General features: G+C 45.5%; 1 protein-coding gene across 1 annotated transcript in view; it reads right to left on the bottom strand.

Annotated features, from left to right (window-relative positions):
- Window positions 1-10,002, bottom strand: part of NXN (nucleoredoxin) — a 140,762-nt gene extending 130,760 nt beyond the window's left edge. The window contains exon 1 of the mRNA XM_082370724.1: window positions 9,495-10,002. Coding sequence (XP_082226850.1) covers window positions 9,495-9,866 — 372 coding nt within the window. The 5' untranslated portion in view covers window positions 9,867-10,002. The remainder of the gene's footprint in view (window positions 1-9,494) is intronic.
- Window positions 10,003-18,741: the final 8,739 nt, after the last annotated feature.

Genomic DNA, 18,741 nt, shown 5'->3' with positions numbered 1-18,741 from the left:
TAAACATCCGCTTATAATGGGGTATTTTTGAAGGTCTGTGGGTTTAAACACTTTTCTAAGTTGCAGTCAAGCATGTGCCCAAAGGTGAAAGAAGGCTGCTCTCAGACCCACATCCACTGCCATTCAGAGCTCAGAGGGCAACACTGTGATTTTGCCTATTGCACGTTGTTCTGCCCAATCTTTATATTTCACATCAAACCCTAAAAAATGAGTAACAGATGAGGCAGCTGTGCTGTGAACCACCACGATCAAAAGAAAACTGTCTTGACCTGATCACGTACAAGGGGGAAAAAAGGCAGCACCTTCTGATTTTAAGCACACTCAATCCATTCAGATTTTCATCCCAGGGATATTGACCAAAAAAGACAAATAAAAAACTGTAAAAAACCGATTCATCTCGATAAAATTCTCCTAGGAAAACAAAGAGGGAAATTCTATTCCTAGAACAGCAAAACTTACCACACCCTATTTTATGACTACTCAACAATGATCCAAGATAAAAGCATTATTAACTGTAGAAATATTACTTGAATTTACCTGTAACTGGGGTCTCAAAATAATCTGAAGGGGAGTGGGTGATAGATGTACTAGAAAGGAATGCTGAACTTTAAGCTTAAATTGTTTTTTAAAAAGGGTTTTCTGAGGTGTAGTTCATACAAAAATCCATTGTATATCTGGTCCAAGAGTTATATGACCAGCAAGCAGCAGAAAATTTATGTTTGCATTTAATCACAGATGCCACAGAACAAAAGTTTCCATTACAGGGTTTCACTACAGAATAACAGCACTCAAGCAACTTTCAATTACTATACTTCTTACTTGTCATAAAGCAGAAAGCACATGTTTGAGATTTCACTGGAAGTTAGAACAGCAGTTTCTGAAAACCTCATAAAAGGGAGGACTGATTTAGTCCTAGGATCTCGGCAGGATACCTGAAGTTCAATTTTGTCTCTGAATAAAAGCACGAAAGCAGCCCCAAGGCTTTGCATAGGATGAAGGGGAGTTGGGGACACTTCACTGGCTGATCTAAAAAAAGCCAAATGATTAAAAGGCCCTTAGAAACCACCACCACGGAAAGGCAGCAACAGAAAAGAGGTTCTGGCTCTCCTGTCTTCCCAGCAACAGCAAATGTTTTAAGTGGTTAAACTATCTCTATCTTATTTCAGAGTCTATCTAGAGTGAATCCACTCAGAAAGCGATTTGTTGAAAAGAGAAGTTGCGGCTCCCTCCTCTTCCCTGGAGAATGTTTGATGTGCACATTTTTTAAGATCCAATTTCTTGAACAGAAAGGACCGAGTTGAATTTAAGAGAGTTCAGCTGAGCCCTTTCTTCCAACACTGAGACCCTGATCTAATAATTGGTTCCCTGTGAATCAATTCTCCAACTCAAACATACTTTGAAAAACTAAAATGCTTAATAGCTACTGATGACTAGTTGCTGGAAGACATAATATGCATGCAGTTTGAGTTCCTTGGAAGAAAGATGCTAGAGAAACACAAACTATTTAGGAAATATAAAAGCATGGAATGATAGGCCTGCAGCTTTTAACTGACTAAGATTTTTGACGTTTCAAAAATGGAGAGGCGAGTCTTTTTCTATTTTTGAGCACAGAATTACAGGGCAACAGAGTTAAACATTCACTTGCTCATGGAAGTACTCTTGAAAGCACTTATTAAGAAACAAAAACAGAATTGGGCGATTGGGATTGACATGTATACACTGATGTGTATAAAATTGATGACTGATTAAAAAAAAAAAAAGAAACAAAAACAGCCACATACTGTGGGTATATACAATTATACAATTCAATTAGGGTCCAACTCTAATATTAAATGTTAAAATCGAGCTAAGTACCAGTGAAAGTGCGCATTCCAACTCACACAACATGCTTTCTGTGACCATATTATCTGACTGTCAGCACCAAAACACTGATCATCTTCCCCTCCCTTTGGCTGGTTTCTGTCTTCAAGGAGCTTAGAGTCAAATGAAAAAGACCAAAAAAAAAAAAAAAAATCACAAAAGGCTAAGTGCTAAGACATCTATGTACTCCATCTATGGATGTTCACAAAAGCATCCCACCTAGAGAGGAAAGAGACAGGAAAGCTTCTTAGAGCAGGGAAACCAGGACTGATTTTAGAAAGATCCAAACTCAGCCAGGTAGGAGGAAAGAGGACACTGCCCCGGTGGGAGAAGAGGCAGGAGAACAGTCGGGGACCACGCTTTAGAGTTTGGACTTGACCCCAGAGGCTATGAAGAAGTACTGAAAAATTCTTAAGCAGGAGAATGACAAGATCAAAGTTGTGTTTTTGAACTTGTCATTCCATTCCAGAAACAGTCCAGAGCAGTACTGCTCAAGGTGGGTCTGTAGCCCAGAAGTAATCCATCAGTTCTTTGTTACTGGTCCATGACAGGGTAGGTCCAAAAATGGAGAGTGAGCACCTAGAATTGTTTACAGCAGCTCAACATTCCAGCAACATCCAAGCTTGTGACCAATGGTCTCATCTTGTGGAACAGGACAGAGACCAGTCTGTGTGTTGTCAATCCAGTGGGGAGTTGTATGTGGTTCAAGCTGTACAGTAGTCCTGTATAACAGGGCCACGTATGGGTGTGTGACTGATTGGAAACTAACACAACAAAAGGAAACTGATCCTTGATTATAGACAGTTTGAGAAGCTCTAGTCTTGAGAATCAGGGGTCAGCATTGGAAGCAAAGAGCCCATGGAGGAGGCTGCTGTGGTCCAGATGAAATATGAACTCAAGCAGTGATGGTAGGAATGGAGAGAAAGGGTCAGAGTTGAGAACTGTTAAGGAGATCAACAGGGCTCAGTGCCTTTTATTTTTTTATTTTTTATTTTTTAAAATTTATTTATTTTATTTATTTATTTTTGGCTGCATTGGGTCTTCATTGCTGCGCACGGGCTTTCTCTAGTTGGGGCGAGCGGGGGCTACTCTTTGTTGCGGTGCACCGGCTTCTCATTGCAGTCGCTTCTCTTGTTGTGGAGCACGGGCTCTAGGTGCGTGGGCTTCAGGAGTTGTGGCTCACGGGCTCCAGAGCGCAGGTTCAGTAGTTGTGGCGCACGGGCTTAGTTGCTCTGCAGCATGTGGGATCTTCTCAGACCAGGGCTCGAACCTGTGTCCCCTACATTGGCAGGCGGATTCTTAACCACTGTGCCACCAGGGAAATCCCTCAGTGCCTTTTAGATGTGAGGGGTGGGAGAGAATCAAGGATGACTCCTGAGACTCAAGAACCCTTAGTCACTTTTTAAATAATGGCAAGATGTAAAGCAACAGTATGCAAGAGCTTCGTAAAAGTCAGGATCAGCAAAAAGATTCTGAATTCATAGCTCTTTTCTTTGAGTGCCTTTGAATAAGTATAATGATAAATTAATGAAATACAGAAACCTAAACACCCCGGTGGTTAACACTGAGCACCACTGGGGATTCAGAACATGAAAAAAGAACACATCCTATGCCAAGCTTACACTCTCCCCCGAAACAAAATCGTGCAGTAAGGAGCCCAGACTAGTTCAGAATGGGGCAAGCTGGAACCCTGGGGTCCCAGGTCCTAACAGTAAATAAAGAAGAACCCCCACCCCCGGCCATCCCCCCAACTGAGGGACTTGTTCATCCCCCACCCCAGCTGTATACAACACAAAGCCTTCTTTCTCCAATTTGCGCAGATATTAAAACAAGGCCTCAAACCACAAGGAACAGTGATAAAAAGGGGGTAGGGGCGGAGGAAACGGGTAAATGAAATCAATGACCCTAACCTCAAAACCCACTGCTTTCCTCTGTGCTCTGGTTCATATCCCAACCCGTATCAGGAGACAAATGGATCAACAAAAGCTGTGGACAGCTGGTCCATCAGGCCTGAGCCGCTAACTAGAAGACAAGTATTAAATCCGCAAATGGCGACAGGTCTGAACAAACCTATCCTACAACATTCCAGAGCTGGGAAGGGAGGTGGCTCCGTGTTACGGGGGTGAGGCTTCTACAGCTCCAGAGACCAGAGCGGGCACCGTCCATTTCCCACGCGAAAGAGCAGCGATCCTGCAACCCCCAAGCCGCCCAGATTTGAGCAGCTAGGATCAGCAGAAGACACGCCTAATGGCTTTGGCAAACCACAAAAACGATCACCCAAGCACGTAATTAATCTCTCTCAAGAAGAGTGCCCCATCATCTGAAAGCTGTTCTCCTGTATCATGCCTGGCTTCCCTGATTTGCTGTCTCAAGTTTCACTGGCAGATATAAGTACGAAGCTCAATAAATATCAGTACTATCAGTACTTTAAGGAACGATGTTTGTTATATTCATTTGCTTTTGTTTCATTTTTCTAGATCTTTCTCCTCCATTGTAAGCTCTTCTAGGGCAATTCTTTCAACTCCTTGCTCATATCCCCTTGTATGCTTATAAAAGTCATTTGTTTGAAAAGTTAAAAATATGCCTCATAACAGTTTTGGAATTCTGTAATGTGATATATTCCAAAGGCTCACACTATAAAACGAATTACTGAAGTTCATGGTCATTTATTGACAAATAATAATTGCTAGCACTTATTGAGCATGTACTATATGCCAGGCACGTGTATATTATCTTGTGTCATCTTTACAACAATGCTGTAAGGCAGGTGCTGTTGTCATCTCTATTTTATAGGTGAGGAACCTGAGACACAGAGAGATAGGATAACTTGCACAAGGTCACACAGCTAATAAATGGCAGAGCCAGGATCTAAAGGACAAGAGTCTGTATTTTCAGCCATTACACTAGACAGCTTCATTATGCAGAGAAGAAAAATGAGATTAAAAAATACATTACAAATAATGGAATGAGGAAAAAGCCTCTCAAGGAAAATTGCTCTTATTACTTTAATCAGACTGTTGTCTTTTATTAGATGGATCCAAGTCCTGGAAACACAGTCAACAGAGGGAGCCTGTCCTGGCTGGTCCAGGCTCCTTATGTGGAAGGCAGAAAACGCCAATATTCAAAGCGGTGCCTTTTTGCCATCTTTTACCACCTCGAAAGTCATTTGTCAGTGTTGTAGAAATCACTCTCTTAGTGGCTAGGGTATTTGGATTGAGGGAGAAAGCACTGGGAGAGATAGAGCTGTAAGACTGTCGGGGTTGGTACCAAATCTCACCCCATCCAAAGAGCCAAAGTGATTCAGGTGAATTCTAGGCCAAGCCTCTGATTTAGTCTGAACCAGAATCACCCAGAGCAAACAACCCTGGCGGGGTACAGGAAGATACCACTTCCCCTGGCCGGAGCAGGTGGACCAGAGATGCTAGACCAAAGGCCCTAACTCTGCCGCTCTCCTGCTCTGACTTTCTCGTCCCTTTTCAGTGGGGCAGGAAGTTCTGGGACCACGCCAGAGCCCACCAGACCTGTCCAGATCAAAACCAGCAATACTGGACTTCCCTGGTGGTGCAGTGGTTAAGAATCCAACTGCCAGTGCAGGGGACATGGGTTTGATCCTTGGTCCGGGAAGATCCCACATGCCGCAGAGCAACTAAGCCCGTGCGCCACAACTACTGAGCCTGTGCTCTAGAGCCCGTGAGCCACAACTACTGAAGCCCTCACGCCTAGAACCCGGGCTCTGCAACAAGAGAAGCCACTGCAATGAGAAGCCCTCGCACCGCAACGAAGAGTAGCCTCCGCTCACCGCAACTAGAGAAAGCCCACGCGCAGCAACGAAGACCCAACGCAGCGAAAAATAAATAAATACATTTATATATATATAAAAAAAAAAAGACCAGTGGTACTGCATCTTTTGATGTCAGGGCACGCACACTGACCAAATGTTTTCCATCAGGCATCCAGCCCAGGCAAAGCTGAGCCCTGTGTCTCTAATACCAAAACCAGTGCATTCCTCTGTGATGCTGAAGCAGATCCCAAAGATCAACTCTCCAGTTTTGACAACTAAGTAACCCATATTAGTCTAAAGGGATACATCAAATCCCAAAAGTCCGAATCTTCACCACTTTCCAACTATTCATCACATTTTCTCTCCAGAAATCTGAAAAATGCCTATCAACAAAACAAAAAACAAACCTACTTATTGAAACAAATCTAACTGCCTTAACTTCAAGATTATATGTTTCCTGAAAACACGGCTCTTATAAAAGCACTCAAAGTTCTGTTATCATCTAATTACAATTTCTATACAGCTCGTTATGTGTGCTTAGAAGCCAAAAAGTGAAGCTTCAATTACTTTTGTACCAACCACTAAAGCAAGTAGAAACAGGACAACCTTCCACAAAGAATTTTTTTTAAAAAGATGCTGGAATCCTGTTATTTGGTGTTCTCTCACAGTTCCAAGCAAGGTGAGAGGAGCCATGCAAAACGCAGTTTTAAACTCTCGGCCATCCTGAGACTTTCTTACTATATAAAGGGGAAATTAATAAAAGAAGAAAAAGAGAAATACCACACTGCATTTTCTTTCCCTACCATAATTTTTCAATTTTCTTTAGAGAAATGCCAGCCAGTAACTAATTAGAACCATATCCTTTGTTATCCCAGTGGGAAGTATACCAATGGATTTAAGAACAAATGTTAATGAGAACTTAAAAAAATTAGTAATCTGGAACTTTGGTTTCCCTTCAGTGTAAAAACAAAATTCTCTCCTTTAATGCTATTTTTATAGTTGGTGAAACAACATGGACAGAATCCATCAACAAGAAGCTAAGCTGTCTAGCCAGTGAGCACCCTGAACCGCGGGTGCCCTGGGTTTTTCACTGCTGTTATCACAGAATTGGCATCCCAAGATCACAGATTTCTAAGCACCCCAATTTCAAATAAGAGAGACAAAAACTCAAAGTTACAGAAAAGGAATTTGTTTTACATCTCTTTGGTTTCAAGGGGGAAAATAATTTCTTCCAAAGTGAGTACATAGCTGTTGTAATTTCCAAGAGTATATTTTCCATATGAAACATAGCTGAAGTTCTTTTACCTGGTATATCACCACAAATAAGAATATTTCTAGGATCAAATCTTGAGTTGCCTATTCATGAACATCAAGGAGCAGAAACTACCTCCTCAAAAACTGGACTTGTTTTATTTTTTTAATAAACGTATTTATTTTATTTATTTATTTTTGGCTGCGTTGGGTCTTCCTTGCTGCACGTGGGCTTTCTCTAGTTGTGGCGAGCGGGGGCTACTCTTCTTTGAGGTATGCGGGCTTCTCACTGCGGTGGCTTTTCTTGTTGCAGAGCACGGACCCTAGGCGTGTGGGCTTCAGTAGTTGTGGCTCCAGGGCTCTAGAGTGCAGGCTCAGGAGTTGTGGCGCACGGGCTCCTCGGCATGTGGGATCTTCCCCCACCAGGGCTCGAACCCGTGTTCCCTACATTGGCAGGCGGATTCTTAACCACTGCACCACCAGGGAAGCCCTGGACTTGTTTTAGACAACAAAGTGAACTGTAGAATGTGAGTCAGAAAAGCTCTGAGCAAAAATAAATTTTTAAGATGCTAACGCACCATGGTTTGGGCACGGGCCAGCAATCTGAACTGTATTTTCAAATGAGGTTCTGCCCTGTGTCATCCAGACTCTCATACTGGGGGAATTAGCAAGTCCAGGCTGGAGCCACAGAGCACTTTTTTTTCATGCAAAAGGACTGGCCAGAGCGCAGTGAACTAGGCACGGCCTATGTCATATCAGATATTCTCCTTTTTGGAAAAAAAGCTTTAAGCATTTACAAAACATCTCAATTTGCCCCATATTTTTACTATCCAGCAAATTTATTTCCCCCACTTGTTGTGGAGGAAAACACAACAATATGCCTTAGGTCTGTAACATTTTACCATCACTGTGTATTTGCAAAAGCTAGAATTCATTTGTACTGTCCAATAAGGACATTATTTTACATGGGCTTTGGTCTACAACAGAAAATGGACATAACAATGAAAATACTTCTTGATAATTCACTTTCTAGACATTACTCCTCCCCAAAAGGATCATAAAAACCACCACCAAGGAAAACAAAGGATTCCCATGTTTTAAAGCAAAAAAGGACTGGCTATTCATATTCAGGCACCATATAAATCAAATATGGGCAAGATCACCTAAAAAGTGGTTAAAACGCCAAGTTTTGCCTCTGTGTGTTAGTGAGTCCATGTTTCTCCAATGTTAAATTTACAAACTGTATTTGTTAAACTGTATTTCATACCTTAAATACCAAGTCTGTACCTTACACTGCTTCCATGGATGATTTACTCGAGACATATGGGGTCACAGTCTAAGCCTTCTACTCTCACTAAGTTTAAATCATGCTTCTCAACAAGATTCTGTACACATTAAAGCAGCACATGGCAGCCCTAAACGCCCCCAGAAGAGCCCTTCTCCTGTCCACTCCATAAAATGAGAGTTTCCTCCGGAAAGGAAGGGGCTGGATTCACACGTTGCATCAGGCATACTAATTAAGCAAAAGCGCTCCAAAACTTTTTCTGTTTCGATTCATGGCAAAATTTCCTGAATTCGTTTTATTAAAACAGACATCTTCATCCAACAGACACACTCAAAAATCCAAGCTAATTTCAGCAGCAAACGGGGTGGGGTGGGGGCGGGGGGCGGCGGGAGATGAGAAGTTGACAGAGAGGTATAAATTTCCCCCAATCCTTGTTCTTCCGGTCAATCTGCACCTATGGGATCGGTTCAGCATTTAATTCGATGTCAAGGCAACACTGGCCCACCAACCAAGTAACTAAGAGCTGCACGGACGGGTCTGGTCCGGTGCCCGAGAGGCATATAGAGAGGATGGCTGGACAGCCAGACAATGAAAAGCTCCCCGGGGGCCACTAGTTCAGCCCGGGGCAGGGGTGGGGGGCGGAGGGAAGGCGAAGGCAGACGAGCGAGCTCCCTTCTCGCCCGAGGCCACGGTCAGCGGCCGACCCCCCCCCCCCCACAAGGGCGGCTGGCGGCCTGGCCTCGGCCTCCGGGTCCCCGGCCACAGCCGGAGGGAGCCCCAGGCAAGCCGATTTCTCTCGGAAAGAGAGGAAACTTCCTGGTTCAGGCATTATGGGTAGGGGGCTTGCGCCCTCCCCCACCACCACAGGTATCCGCGGGGAGTCTAGCGCTGAGGGAAGGAAGCGGCCCCTCCCCGCGCCTCTGCCTGGGGGTGGGGGTCATCGAGTCGCGACCCCCGAGCGCAGCCACCCCCTACGCGAGGCTTCCCACCATGGGGGAACCGGGCTCTCGACTCCCCAGGACGCGAGTCGGGGTCCCGGGGGTTTCAAACTTCCCCAGCGGGCGCGGCCTGGCACCGGCACCGAGTAGTTGCCGCGGGAGCCGCTAGCCGGCGAGGTCCCGGGACGGGGAGGCGGGCAGAGGCAGGGGACGCTGAGGGGCAGGAGGGGAAGCTCGTACACGACGGAGGAGGGGTCGGAGGGGGCGCCGGGGGGTGGAGGGGGCAGCGAGGACCCGGCTCCCGGGAACTCGCGGGCTGCGCACCCAGGCCGGGGACGCCGACGAGGCCGGCACCGCCGACGAGGCCGGCGCCGCTCACCTTCCTGTGCTTCTCCTTGTAGGGCAGCGCCAACCACGGCATGTCCCGCACGAAGTCCTGCCACTGCCGCTGGTCCTGGTCCGAGGACACGAAGACGATCTCCAGGCGGCGCCGCGGCTCGGGTTCCGCCGCCGCCCCGGCCCCCGGCCCCGGGCCGGCCCCAGCCCCTGGCCCGGCCGCCGCGTCCCCCCGCAGGCGGCCGTAGAAGGCGGCCAGGCTGGCGCTGAGCTGCGCGCAGGGGGCGCTCAGGCTACAGCCGAAGTAGAGCCCGAGCAGCGAGATGCCGCGGGCAGCCAGCGAGTGCACGTCCACCTCCTCGCCGCCGCCCGTCACCAGCTTCTCGCCCAGCAGCTCCTCCAGGAAACCCGACATCCTGGCCCACCGCTGCCCGGGCACGCGGGCACCCGGGCAGGCAGGCGGCGGCGACCGCGCTCCCTCGGTCCGCGCGGCGGGCAGAGGCGGCGGCAGCGGCGGCGACGGCGGCGGCGGCGGCGGCGACGGCGGCGGGCACTGGGGAAAAGAAAGCCCCGCCCGTGGGGCCCGCCCACGCCACGCCCCCTTTGTAACAGTGCTAGCCGCCTAGGCACTGGCTGCTGCAGAGGGCGTAGGGGGCGCGGGCTCCCGCCGCGTGGCCGAAGTGCTCGGGAGACAACCCTGGCGGAGGACTTTCCATCTTCACACATTGTTACCTTCATCAGGCTAGGTCTTGCTCGGCACTTACTTCTCTGTATGTTTTGTGTTCTCTACTATAAGAGGACTGGAGGACGCCACCTCTTTTATTTCTTGTGTAGCTTCTGATCTAGCTAGGCACATGGGAGGGAATCCACCATAAGTACTTGTGGGTTGATCGCAGGTCTCACTGTGGGATTTCAGTCCCCAGGTCGCCGCGGCCATTCCTCACCAGCGATTGGCTCTCTTCCATCTCCACAAATATAGGGACCAGATGCCACGGCATCTCTAAATCGAAGCTGGCTGCTTTCCTGAACCGGTTCCGTGGCTTCTATTAAATCTGTTGATAGTTGAGAAAAATTCTAGGGATTTTTTTTTTTTCCCCAGCTGGCAAGACGCTACCCTATGCTTAGAGAGAACCTGGATTAAACAGGTGATCTGTGGCAAGTCTTCCGGCCTCCCCACCCCGACACACACACAGTCGAAAAAATAAAATGTACACCATGTCCACCCGCAGCAGAGGAACAACAGTGTGTCAGCTCAGCTACCAACAGCCCAGTGAAAGGATGGGACGCCCCTCTCACAGCCCTCCACCAGCCCTTTGCAAGTTATTTCTTGGGCATCTACCGCCATCTAGTGGAAAGGGTGAAAAAGAAAACGAGATACTGGCAGCCAAGCAGAATGTTTATATTTTATAGCGGCTTTCCACACACGCAAACACACACACACAAATCATAGCCTGCTTTACAAAAGTTCATTTAAACCTCAGAATATAACTGCAAGCTTTTGGCACACACATAAATCTTCACGCTTAAGGTTCCCAATTTTCTGGGATAGAACATGGAATTGTACTATTTTTCAGTTCAGTGAAATGTTACCACATAAAGCGGTGAAAGAGGTGGAGGTGGAGGTGGACGCCACGAGCAGACTGGCAATCTCTTGAAATGATATCCACTTTCTTAGTATCCACCTAACACTGCTGCTCATTTCACAAGTAGGATCTTTGGACTGAGGATTGCCTTTAGGCAGGCAAGAAACCTATGATAAAGGCGAATTCCAAGCTCATTTTTAGTGTCATGCCAAAATTCTGTGCGACTGCAGGGACAGTATTATTATCCAACACATGGAAAGCATCACTTTTTAGTGAAAACATGTAAAAGCTATTAACATAGCAGACATTAAGTTGTTAGATATCTTTTTAAATACTGAAAGTGGGTTAAAGTGTTTTATTTTCTCATCCAAATCATATTTGAAACACCCGTGGGTGGGTTACATCAGGCCCCATCCAAAGCATGTGAGACAGATAGATTCCTACACCCTGACATTTTCAAGTGAACACTGAAGATATGGAAGAGAACCATAAGCATCCTATGGAAAACGAGGGACAAAGTATTTGGTGTGGAGGGAGGTGAGGAGGGAATTAGGGGGGATTGCAAATTGGGGAAATAGTGAAGTCATTATTAGAGTACTTAACTTTGGTATACTATACGCAAGTCTGTATAAAGAGGTGGTATGTTCAGCATTTTCCTTTTATTATTTGACAGGAAAACACTTTCTACTGGAGTGTGTCCAAACCAGCATCTGGCACCTGGGAAAGTGAGAGTTTGAACATACCGCACATGAAATATAAATAAAATTTAGAGAATTGTTGGTGCAGCAGGCCTTGGTTAGATGCCAAATACTGCAGCTGCCTTTTAAAGGGGTGTGGAAAGAGGGGATTTGCAATGGAAATGATTCCAAAATCATAGTTCTAGTGGGTGTTTGTTATGAGAAGAAGCCTGAGGAGACTCACTGGGCTTCCTGTAAAGAATAGCCAACATCCTTTGGCTTATGGAAAGTACTCTCTCTGCATACACGGTTCAAGAGACCCACTTAAAGAAAATGTCCCAACTGGTATTTAGCTAGTTATGTTACATGAATTGACCTGCTATTCTGCAAATTGTTATTGTTTTAAAATATGTGTTAAGGAGCCACAACATACCTGACATTTATAGCACATACACATTACAGTTTTCCTTTGGGGAAACTGCATTCTAAGGCACATGATGTCATACAAAACATGCACAGAACAAATACATATTTGTCACCTTTAAGATTCATAAATCACATTCCTTGGTCTTCAGTTATAGTAGCATAAGTGCACAAAGATGTATGTGTACAGATAGTTATTGATACACTGGTGAAATCAGAAAAAGACTGGAAAACTGGAAAGAGCCTAACTATGTATCAATGAGGAGGATTAAAGGATGGCACATTCATCATTTGGGATACAATCTAGTCATTGAAAAGAATTAAGGAGATTTCTATGTACACTGTATCAGTCTGTGCTCTCCAGAGAAAGAGAACCAATACAGAGAGAGATTTGCTATAAGGAATTGGTTCACATGATTATGGAGGCTGAGAAGTCCCAAGGTCTGCAGTCAGCAAGCTGGAGACTCAGAAGAACTGATGGTATAGTTAGTTCCAGTCTGAGTCCAAAGACCAGAAAATCAGGGGAGCTGATGGTGTAAGTTCTAGTCTGTATTGAGTCCAAAGGCAGGAGGAGACCTATGTCCCAGCTCTAAGACAGGCAGAGAGAGTGAATTCTCCATTACTTTTTATTCTATCCAGGCCTTCAGCTGATTGGATGAGGCCCACCCACATTGGGAAGGCAATCTGCTTTACTCAGTCTACTGTTTTACATGTTAATCTCATCCAGAAACACCCTCACAGACACACCCAGAATAATGTTTAACCAAATATCTGGGTACTTGGGACTTCCCTGGTGGCACAGTGGTTAAGACTCCGTGTTCCCAATGCAGGGGGCCTGGGTTCGATCCCTGGTCAGGGAACTAGATCCCGCCTGCATGCCACAACTAAGAGTTCACATGCCGCAACTAAGAGTTTGCATGCCACAACTAAGGAGCCCGTGTGCCACAACTAAGGAGCCAGGTGAGCTGCAACTAAGAAGCCTGCATGCCACAACTAAGGAGCCTGCCTGCCGCAACTAAGAGCTGGCACAACCAAATAAATAAATAAATATTTTAAAAAAATATCTGGGTACTCCGTGCCCCAGTCAATTTGACACATAAAATTAAACATCACACGTCTACCCCTTGTCAACTTGGCACCCATATGCATCTCCTTAAACCATACTTACTCTTCAAATAAAGACAATAACAAGATCATAATCCTGCCTAAAATGATACAAGTATCCTGTATACAAGCAAAAATGCACTGACTCCATCCCCATAAGAGACGGTAAAGTCGTTGAGGATGTTTACTCACCTTGATATCCCGTAACTTAAGTACGATGATGTAAAATTAACAATACTTAAATACTACAATATAAAGTCAATACATTTTATGTTATAAGGAAATAAGAGATAAAAGGAACAAAGATGTTTGCCAAATACAAACACACACACATATATTCATAACAAGGAAGAAATACTCATGACAATATAGCCCTCATTTCTATAACTGATCATGTGATCATAGCTGGTATTTATAACCACCTTCTTCTACTACCTTTTTTGTATTCCTTTTGACTTCAGCAAGCACCTTAGCTGGTCGTGGTTCTTTACCTGGTGGAGTGACTCAAACCCTCATTCCTGAAGGGTCTAGGCCATTAGTAGTCCTGCCAGGACTAGGTTATTGTAGTTTTCCTTTGACCTTAATCACAGGGTATGATAACTAAGAGATGCCCTAAGGGGTCTCCCATATTGCAGGTACGCTCTTCCTTACCTTCACTGTTGACTAGTGGTGGTCCAATTTCCCCTTGGTGATCAGGATCAATCATTCCACCCAACAGAGTAACTCCCTTCTTTGCCTGTTAACTCAGAGGCATGAGATGCCCAAAGTGGCCAGGTGGCAGTCTTAACTTCCTGTGCAATGGAATCACTGTTGTTTCTCCTGGTGGAAGCACTCCTCCCTTTGGAACTAAGACCTGTAGGCCAGCAGAGCATGACGTTGTGGGAACAAGAAGCAAAAATTTTGCTAGTGGGTCACTAGGGGTAATAGTGATCGGTGCCCCTCCCATTTCCACCTCTCGATTCCTGGCCCCATGACTCCTGGCTATGGGAGAAACAGCACCTTATACTGGATGCTAATTCAGAGCATACACAGTCTTCTGGAGAACCTTGCCCCGGCCCTGCAAAGTGCTGCCACCTAACTAGTGCTGTAAACTAAATGTTCAAAAGGCCATTCTACCGTTCCACCAAACCAGCTGCTTCAGAATGGTGAGGAACATGGTAACCAGTGAATTCCACGAGCATGTAACTTACTTGTGCCTTCAGGGCCTGCTTGGGCCCAATCGCATATATTCCACATCCACCTGATGATGAAGTGTCCCTGTGCACACCCAACCTTATGGCTTGGTGGGGCAGATAACACCCAGTTCATGATGGACGGCTCAGGGAGCATGGTAACTGATGCATGGTGGCCCAAGTGTTCAGCCTCTATGAAGATCCAGTAGCAGGCCACATACTGTTTCTCCAAAGGAGAGTAGTTATCCACAGAGAATGGCAGGCCTCACCTATAGGGGCTGCCAAAGTCTCCAAATAGCATCCCCATCTGCCAGTGACCTACCTCAAGCACCATCGGATCTGATGGGTCATATGGCCCAAGGGACAGGGCAGCTTGTACAGCAGCCGGGACCTTCTGCAGAGTCTTCCCATGTTCGGGGACCCACTCAAAACCAGCAACTTTTGTGGTCACTCAGTAAACAGGCCAGAGTAACACACCCAAATGAGGAATATACTGCCTCCAAATACCTGGGCACACTGTGGCCTAGTCAAGTTGACACATAAAATTAACCATCTCTTGCACTGATATGAAATACCTCTAAGATGTAGCACAAGAGAAAGTAAGGTGCAGAATAGGTAGGAAAGACTAAGCTACCACCTGTAAATTTTTAAGTGGAGAAAAACACATATATATGTATACACAAATATAATGCTTATGTATGGAGGAAATATATCTGGAAAGACATTTAAGAAATAGTAACAGGGGACTTCCCTGGCGGTCCACCGGTGGTTAAGACTCTACGCTTCCAATGCCGGGGGCGGGGGTTTGATCCCTGGTCAGGGAACTAAGATCCCACATGCCGCGCAGTGCGGCCAAAAAAAAAAAAAAAATAGGAAAAAGAAAAAGAAATAGTAACAGGTTGCTTAGGGAAGGGAATTGAAGAACTGGGAATAAATGTGAGAAAAATATGGAAGGTATTATCTAGTCCAAAAAGAAAGTACTTTTTGCATTTTCAAATAAGAACTTATTCAAGGATAAGATGCTATAAATGGAGAAAGAAATATTTAAAGTAAATCAGGACATCTCAGAATAAAAGAGACAGAATGTCTCACACACACAAATTCAAATGCCAGTAAAACAAAGCTGTTAGCACAAAATGAACACTTTGATTATAAAAGTTTTCCAAGTCCACTTAGTTCAAGAAATAATTGAGTCAACAAAATGTGAATCAAAATTGATTCAAACAAAAAATGTATTCCATTTAATTGGGAGTTCCCTGTAAAAAGATTTTACCTGTAGATTAATGCCCTAGTACAGTTTTTGCATCTGTTTTATCGTTTCCTTTTTTAAAAGCTGGGCTTTGGTGGCAGATCCACTGATAAGGGAAATTGCTTGATAGAGAGGTAAGTGAAACAAAATATGGAGTGAGATTTGACAAAGATCAAGATGAGGGAAGGGAAAGAGGGGCATTGTCCTCACTGGTTACAGCAGAAGTGTGCTGCTTCTCTTTCTGGCACCAACTTGATATGTAACCTTGGGAATTCACCATCATAGTTCTTTCTATATTTCATTTTATCCCTCAGCAAAGCAGGACTCCGGTCTCTAGTTTTTGAAGCCTCTTAACTCTTTTCTGAGTCAGATGTGTGAGGTGCTAGAAAAACATTATGCATATTCCTATTTGCCTCCAATACTTTTCAGAGCAAATCTCAGGATCAAAACTTGTCATCAATGTGACCCTACTGCAGATATAGCCAGAGTGTATGATTCATTACCTGAGTCTGAAATAGGTCCTAAACATCCACCAGACTGCCAGACTATAGGCCAAATCTCCAATATAGCTTTTCATAAGCAAAGTCAAAGCAACAGCAGAAGAGATAGTAAGCAAATCTGGATTGTTGGGTCTGGGTGAGTAAATAAAACCTCCAAACAATTATGCTGTGGAAGAAATCTGCTCCAGAACATTAAGACCACCCATCAGAATCAGAGTCTAAGTATCTGTTACTGGAAACAGTACAGGATACCTCTGTTGTCACCATGGCTATCATAGGTCAAAGGCAAAAAGAATTAAGAAATAATAATAATAAATATTTTGTAACAATTTACACTTGACTGAGGACAAGGCACAAATCAAAGAAATGACACTGAGTCCAAAAGTCCAAACTCACCTCCCAAACACTAAAGACCACACATTATTGCGAATGATTCTGAGCCACCACTTTCAGATCCAAAAGAGATTATGAAAAGCAGAGAACTGAGAGACTTCGCTGGTGGTCCAGTGGTTAAGACTTCGTGTTTCCACTGAAGGGGGCACGGGTTCGATCGCTGGTTGGGGAAATAAGATCCCGCATGCCGCATGGCGTGGCACGGCATGGCCAAAAATTTTTTCAAAAGAAAAAAATTTTTAAATGGTTAAAATAGCAAATTAAAAAAAAAAAAGCAGACAACCAGGAATGGAAATATTCGAGGAAGCGCTAAACTTGGGCGGAAGCATATGTGTCTTCCTGGGCACAAGTTGTAGAAGCAACACACCAAGTTTAGGCTTTATCCTGGCACAGAGAAGAATTCTGAGCAGGGCACATGATCATGCTTCAGTGCTGAAAGACCATTCTGTGGATGGTTTGAAGAAGAGCAAGAGAGGAGGCATGCAGACCAATTAAGAGTCTGTTAAGTGAGGGCTCCCCTGGTGGTGCAGTGGTTTAGAATCCGCCTGCCAATGCAGGGGACACAGGTTCAAGCCCTGGTCCGGGAAGATTCCCACATGCCGTCGAGCAACTAAGCCCGTGTGCCACAACTACTGAGCCTGTGCTCTAAAGCCCACGAGCCACAACTACTGAGCCCACGTGCCACAACTACTGAAGCCCGCGCGCCTAGAGCCCGTGCTCCGCAACAAGAGAAGCCACCGCAATGAGAAGCCCGCGCACCGCAATGAAGAGCAGCCCCCCTCGCCACAACAAGAGAAAAGCCTGCACGCAGCAACGAAGACCCAATGTAGCCAAAAATAAATAAATAAAATAAATTTATTTTTTAAAAAAAGTCTATTAAGTGAAAATTGACTAGCGCCCAAACCAGAGCAATGAGTCTAAAAAGGAAGGATGGATTTGAAAAATATTTAGAAGGTCTGTAGGGGATGCAGGAAGCAGGGAGTCTCAGACTGATGGAGCGCATGGAAGCACTGCTCACCTGGGTGGGAAACTCAGGACGAGCAGGTTTGAGGAGGAAAATAAGTTCTAATTTAGGTCCACCCGAACCCTGTAGCCCCATAACAGCGTCCACCTGTGGGTACACAAAATAAAAGCCACACCACCTTAGATAAACCCTCTCTTCTGCCTCTCAGATCTGCTTCCCTGACCTTGGGGAGCCTGATTTGGAAATCTGATTTTTTTTTTTTTTTTTTTTTTGCTAACTGCTCCCCTGATGGGTTCAGGCTGAACTTTGCTTTCTGAGGTCTCCTGCTGGGGCTGGAGGCTTCTGTCTTTATGTTCCCAGTTCATGGCCCAGAGCATTTCCTGACAACCCTCACACCAGTGCTGCCTCCTGAGTCCTCAGAGAGCCCACCTGGGGCCAAAGTCTCTTCTCTCGGGGAGGGATGGAGGGATGGAGGGATGGAAGCTTCCCCCTAAAACCCAGGTTGGCCTCAGCATCCTGAGCCCTGGTCCCGCTCTCAGTCCTACAAACTCTTCTTGTCCTTATGCCACACCAATGCCCGAGCAATGCATTTGATGCCTGGCTCTTATTCTGCTGTCTGCTCAGAGGCCTACCTGCCAGTGTTTCTTGCAGATCAACAGAGCTTGTGAGTGACCGGTGACTCAGCTGTGGCTAGCTGAAAAAGTTATTTATAACCGAAAATACAGAACTCTACCTGCCCTGCCTGGGTCAAGGCCCCAGCAAAGCCATACTCCTGCTGTGCCCCTCCTAGAAAAGTTCCTTCTCAACCCAGAGGACTCCAGGCTTTCTCATTCTGCTCTGAAAGTAATATCAGGACACGGAAAGCTCTGGGTTTGGGGAGGGTGGTGAGTGGGAAAAGGGATCACTGATGGTTTTGTGCCTGGAGGGTAAAGCAGTATGGCAGTACACCCAGGTAGGGGCAGCCTCTGACCAGGTGCGGTATCTTATCCATCATTCCTTCCTAATTAGAAACTCTAGCCAAACAGGTGTGCAAGGCTTCAGGTGGCCCTATGTTAAAACTCACCTCCTGCCTTATGTGACCACATGTGACAGGTGGTGCAAGGATTGTACCAAGTCTTGATTCCTAAACATCCTTGGATTTCTTCTCTGACCTACACTCCTCACATGAAGATGAAGCCATCCTGGTGATGCTGGTGGATGCTGTCACTTTCTTGGGGTACTTCAG

The sequence above is a fragment of the Balaenoptera borealis genome (genome assembly GCF_965194805.1).
Source record: "Balaenoptera borealis genome assembly, chromosome: 20".
NCBI lineage: Eukaryota > Metazoa > Chordata > Mammalia > Artiodactyla > Balaenopteridae > Balaenoptera > Balaenoptera borealis.
The sequence above is the reverse complement of the archived record's forward strand: the minus strand, read 5'-3'. Positions and strand labels throughout refer to the sequence as shown.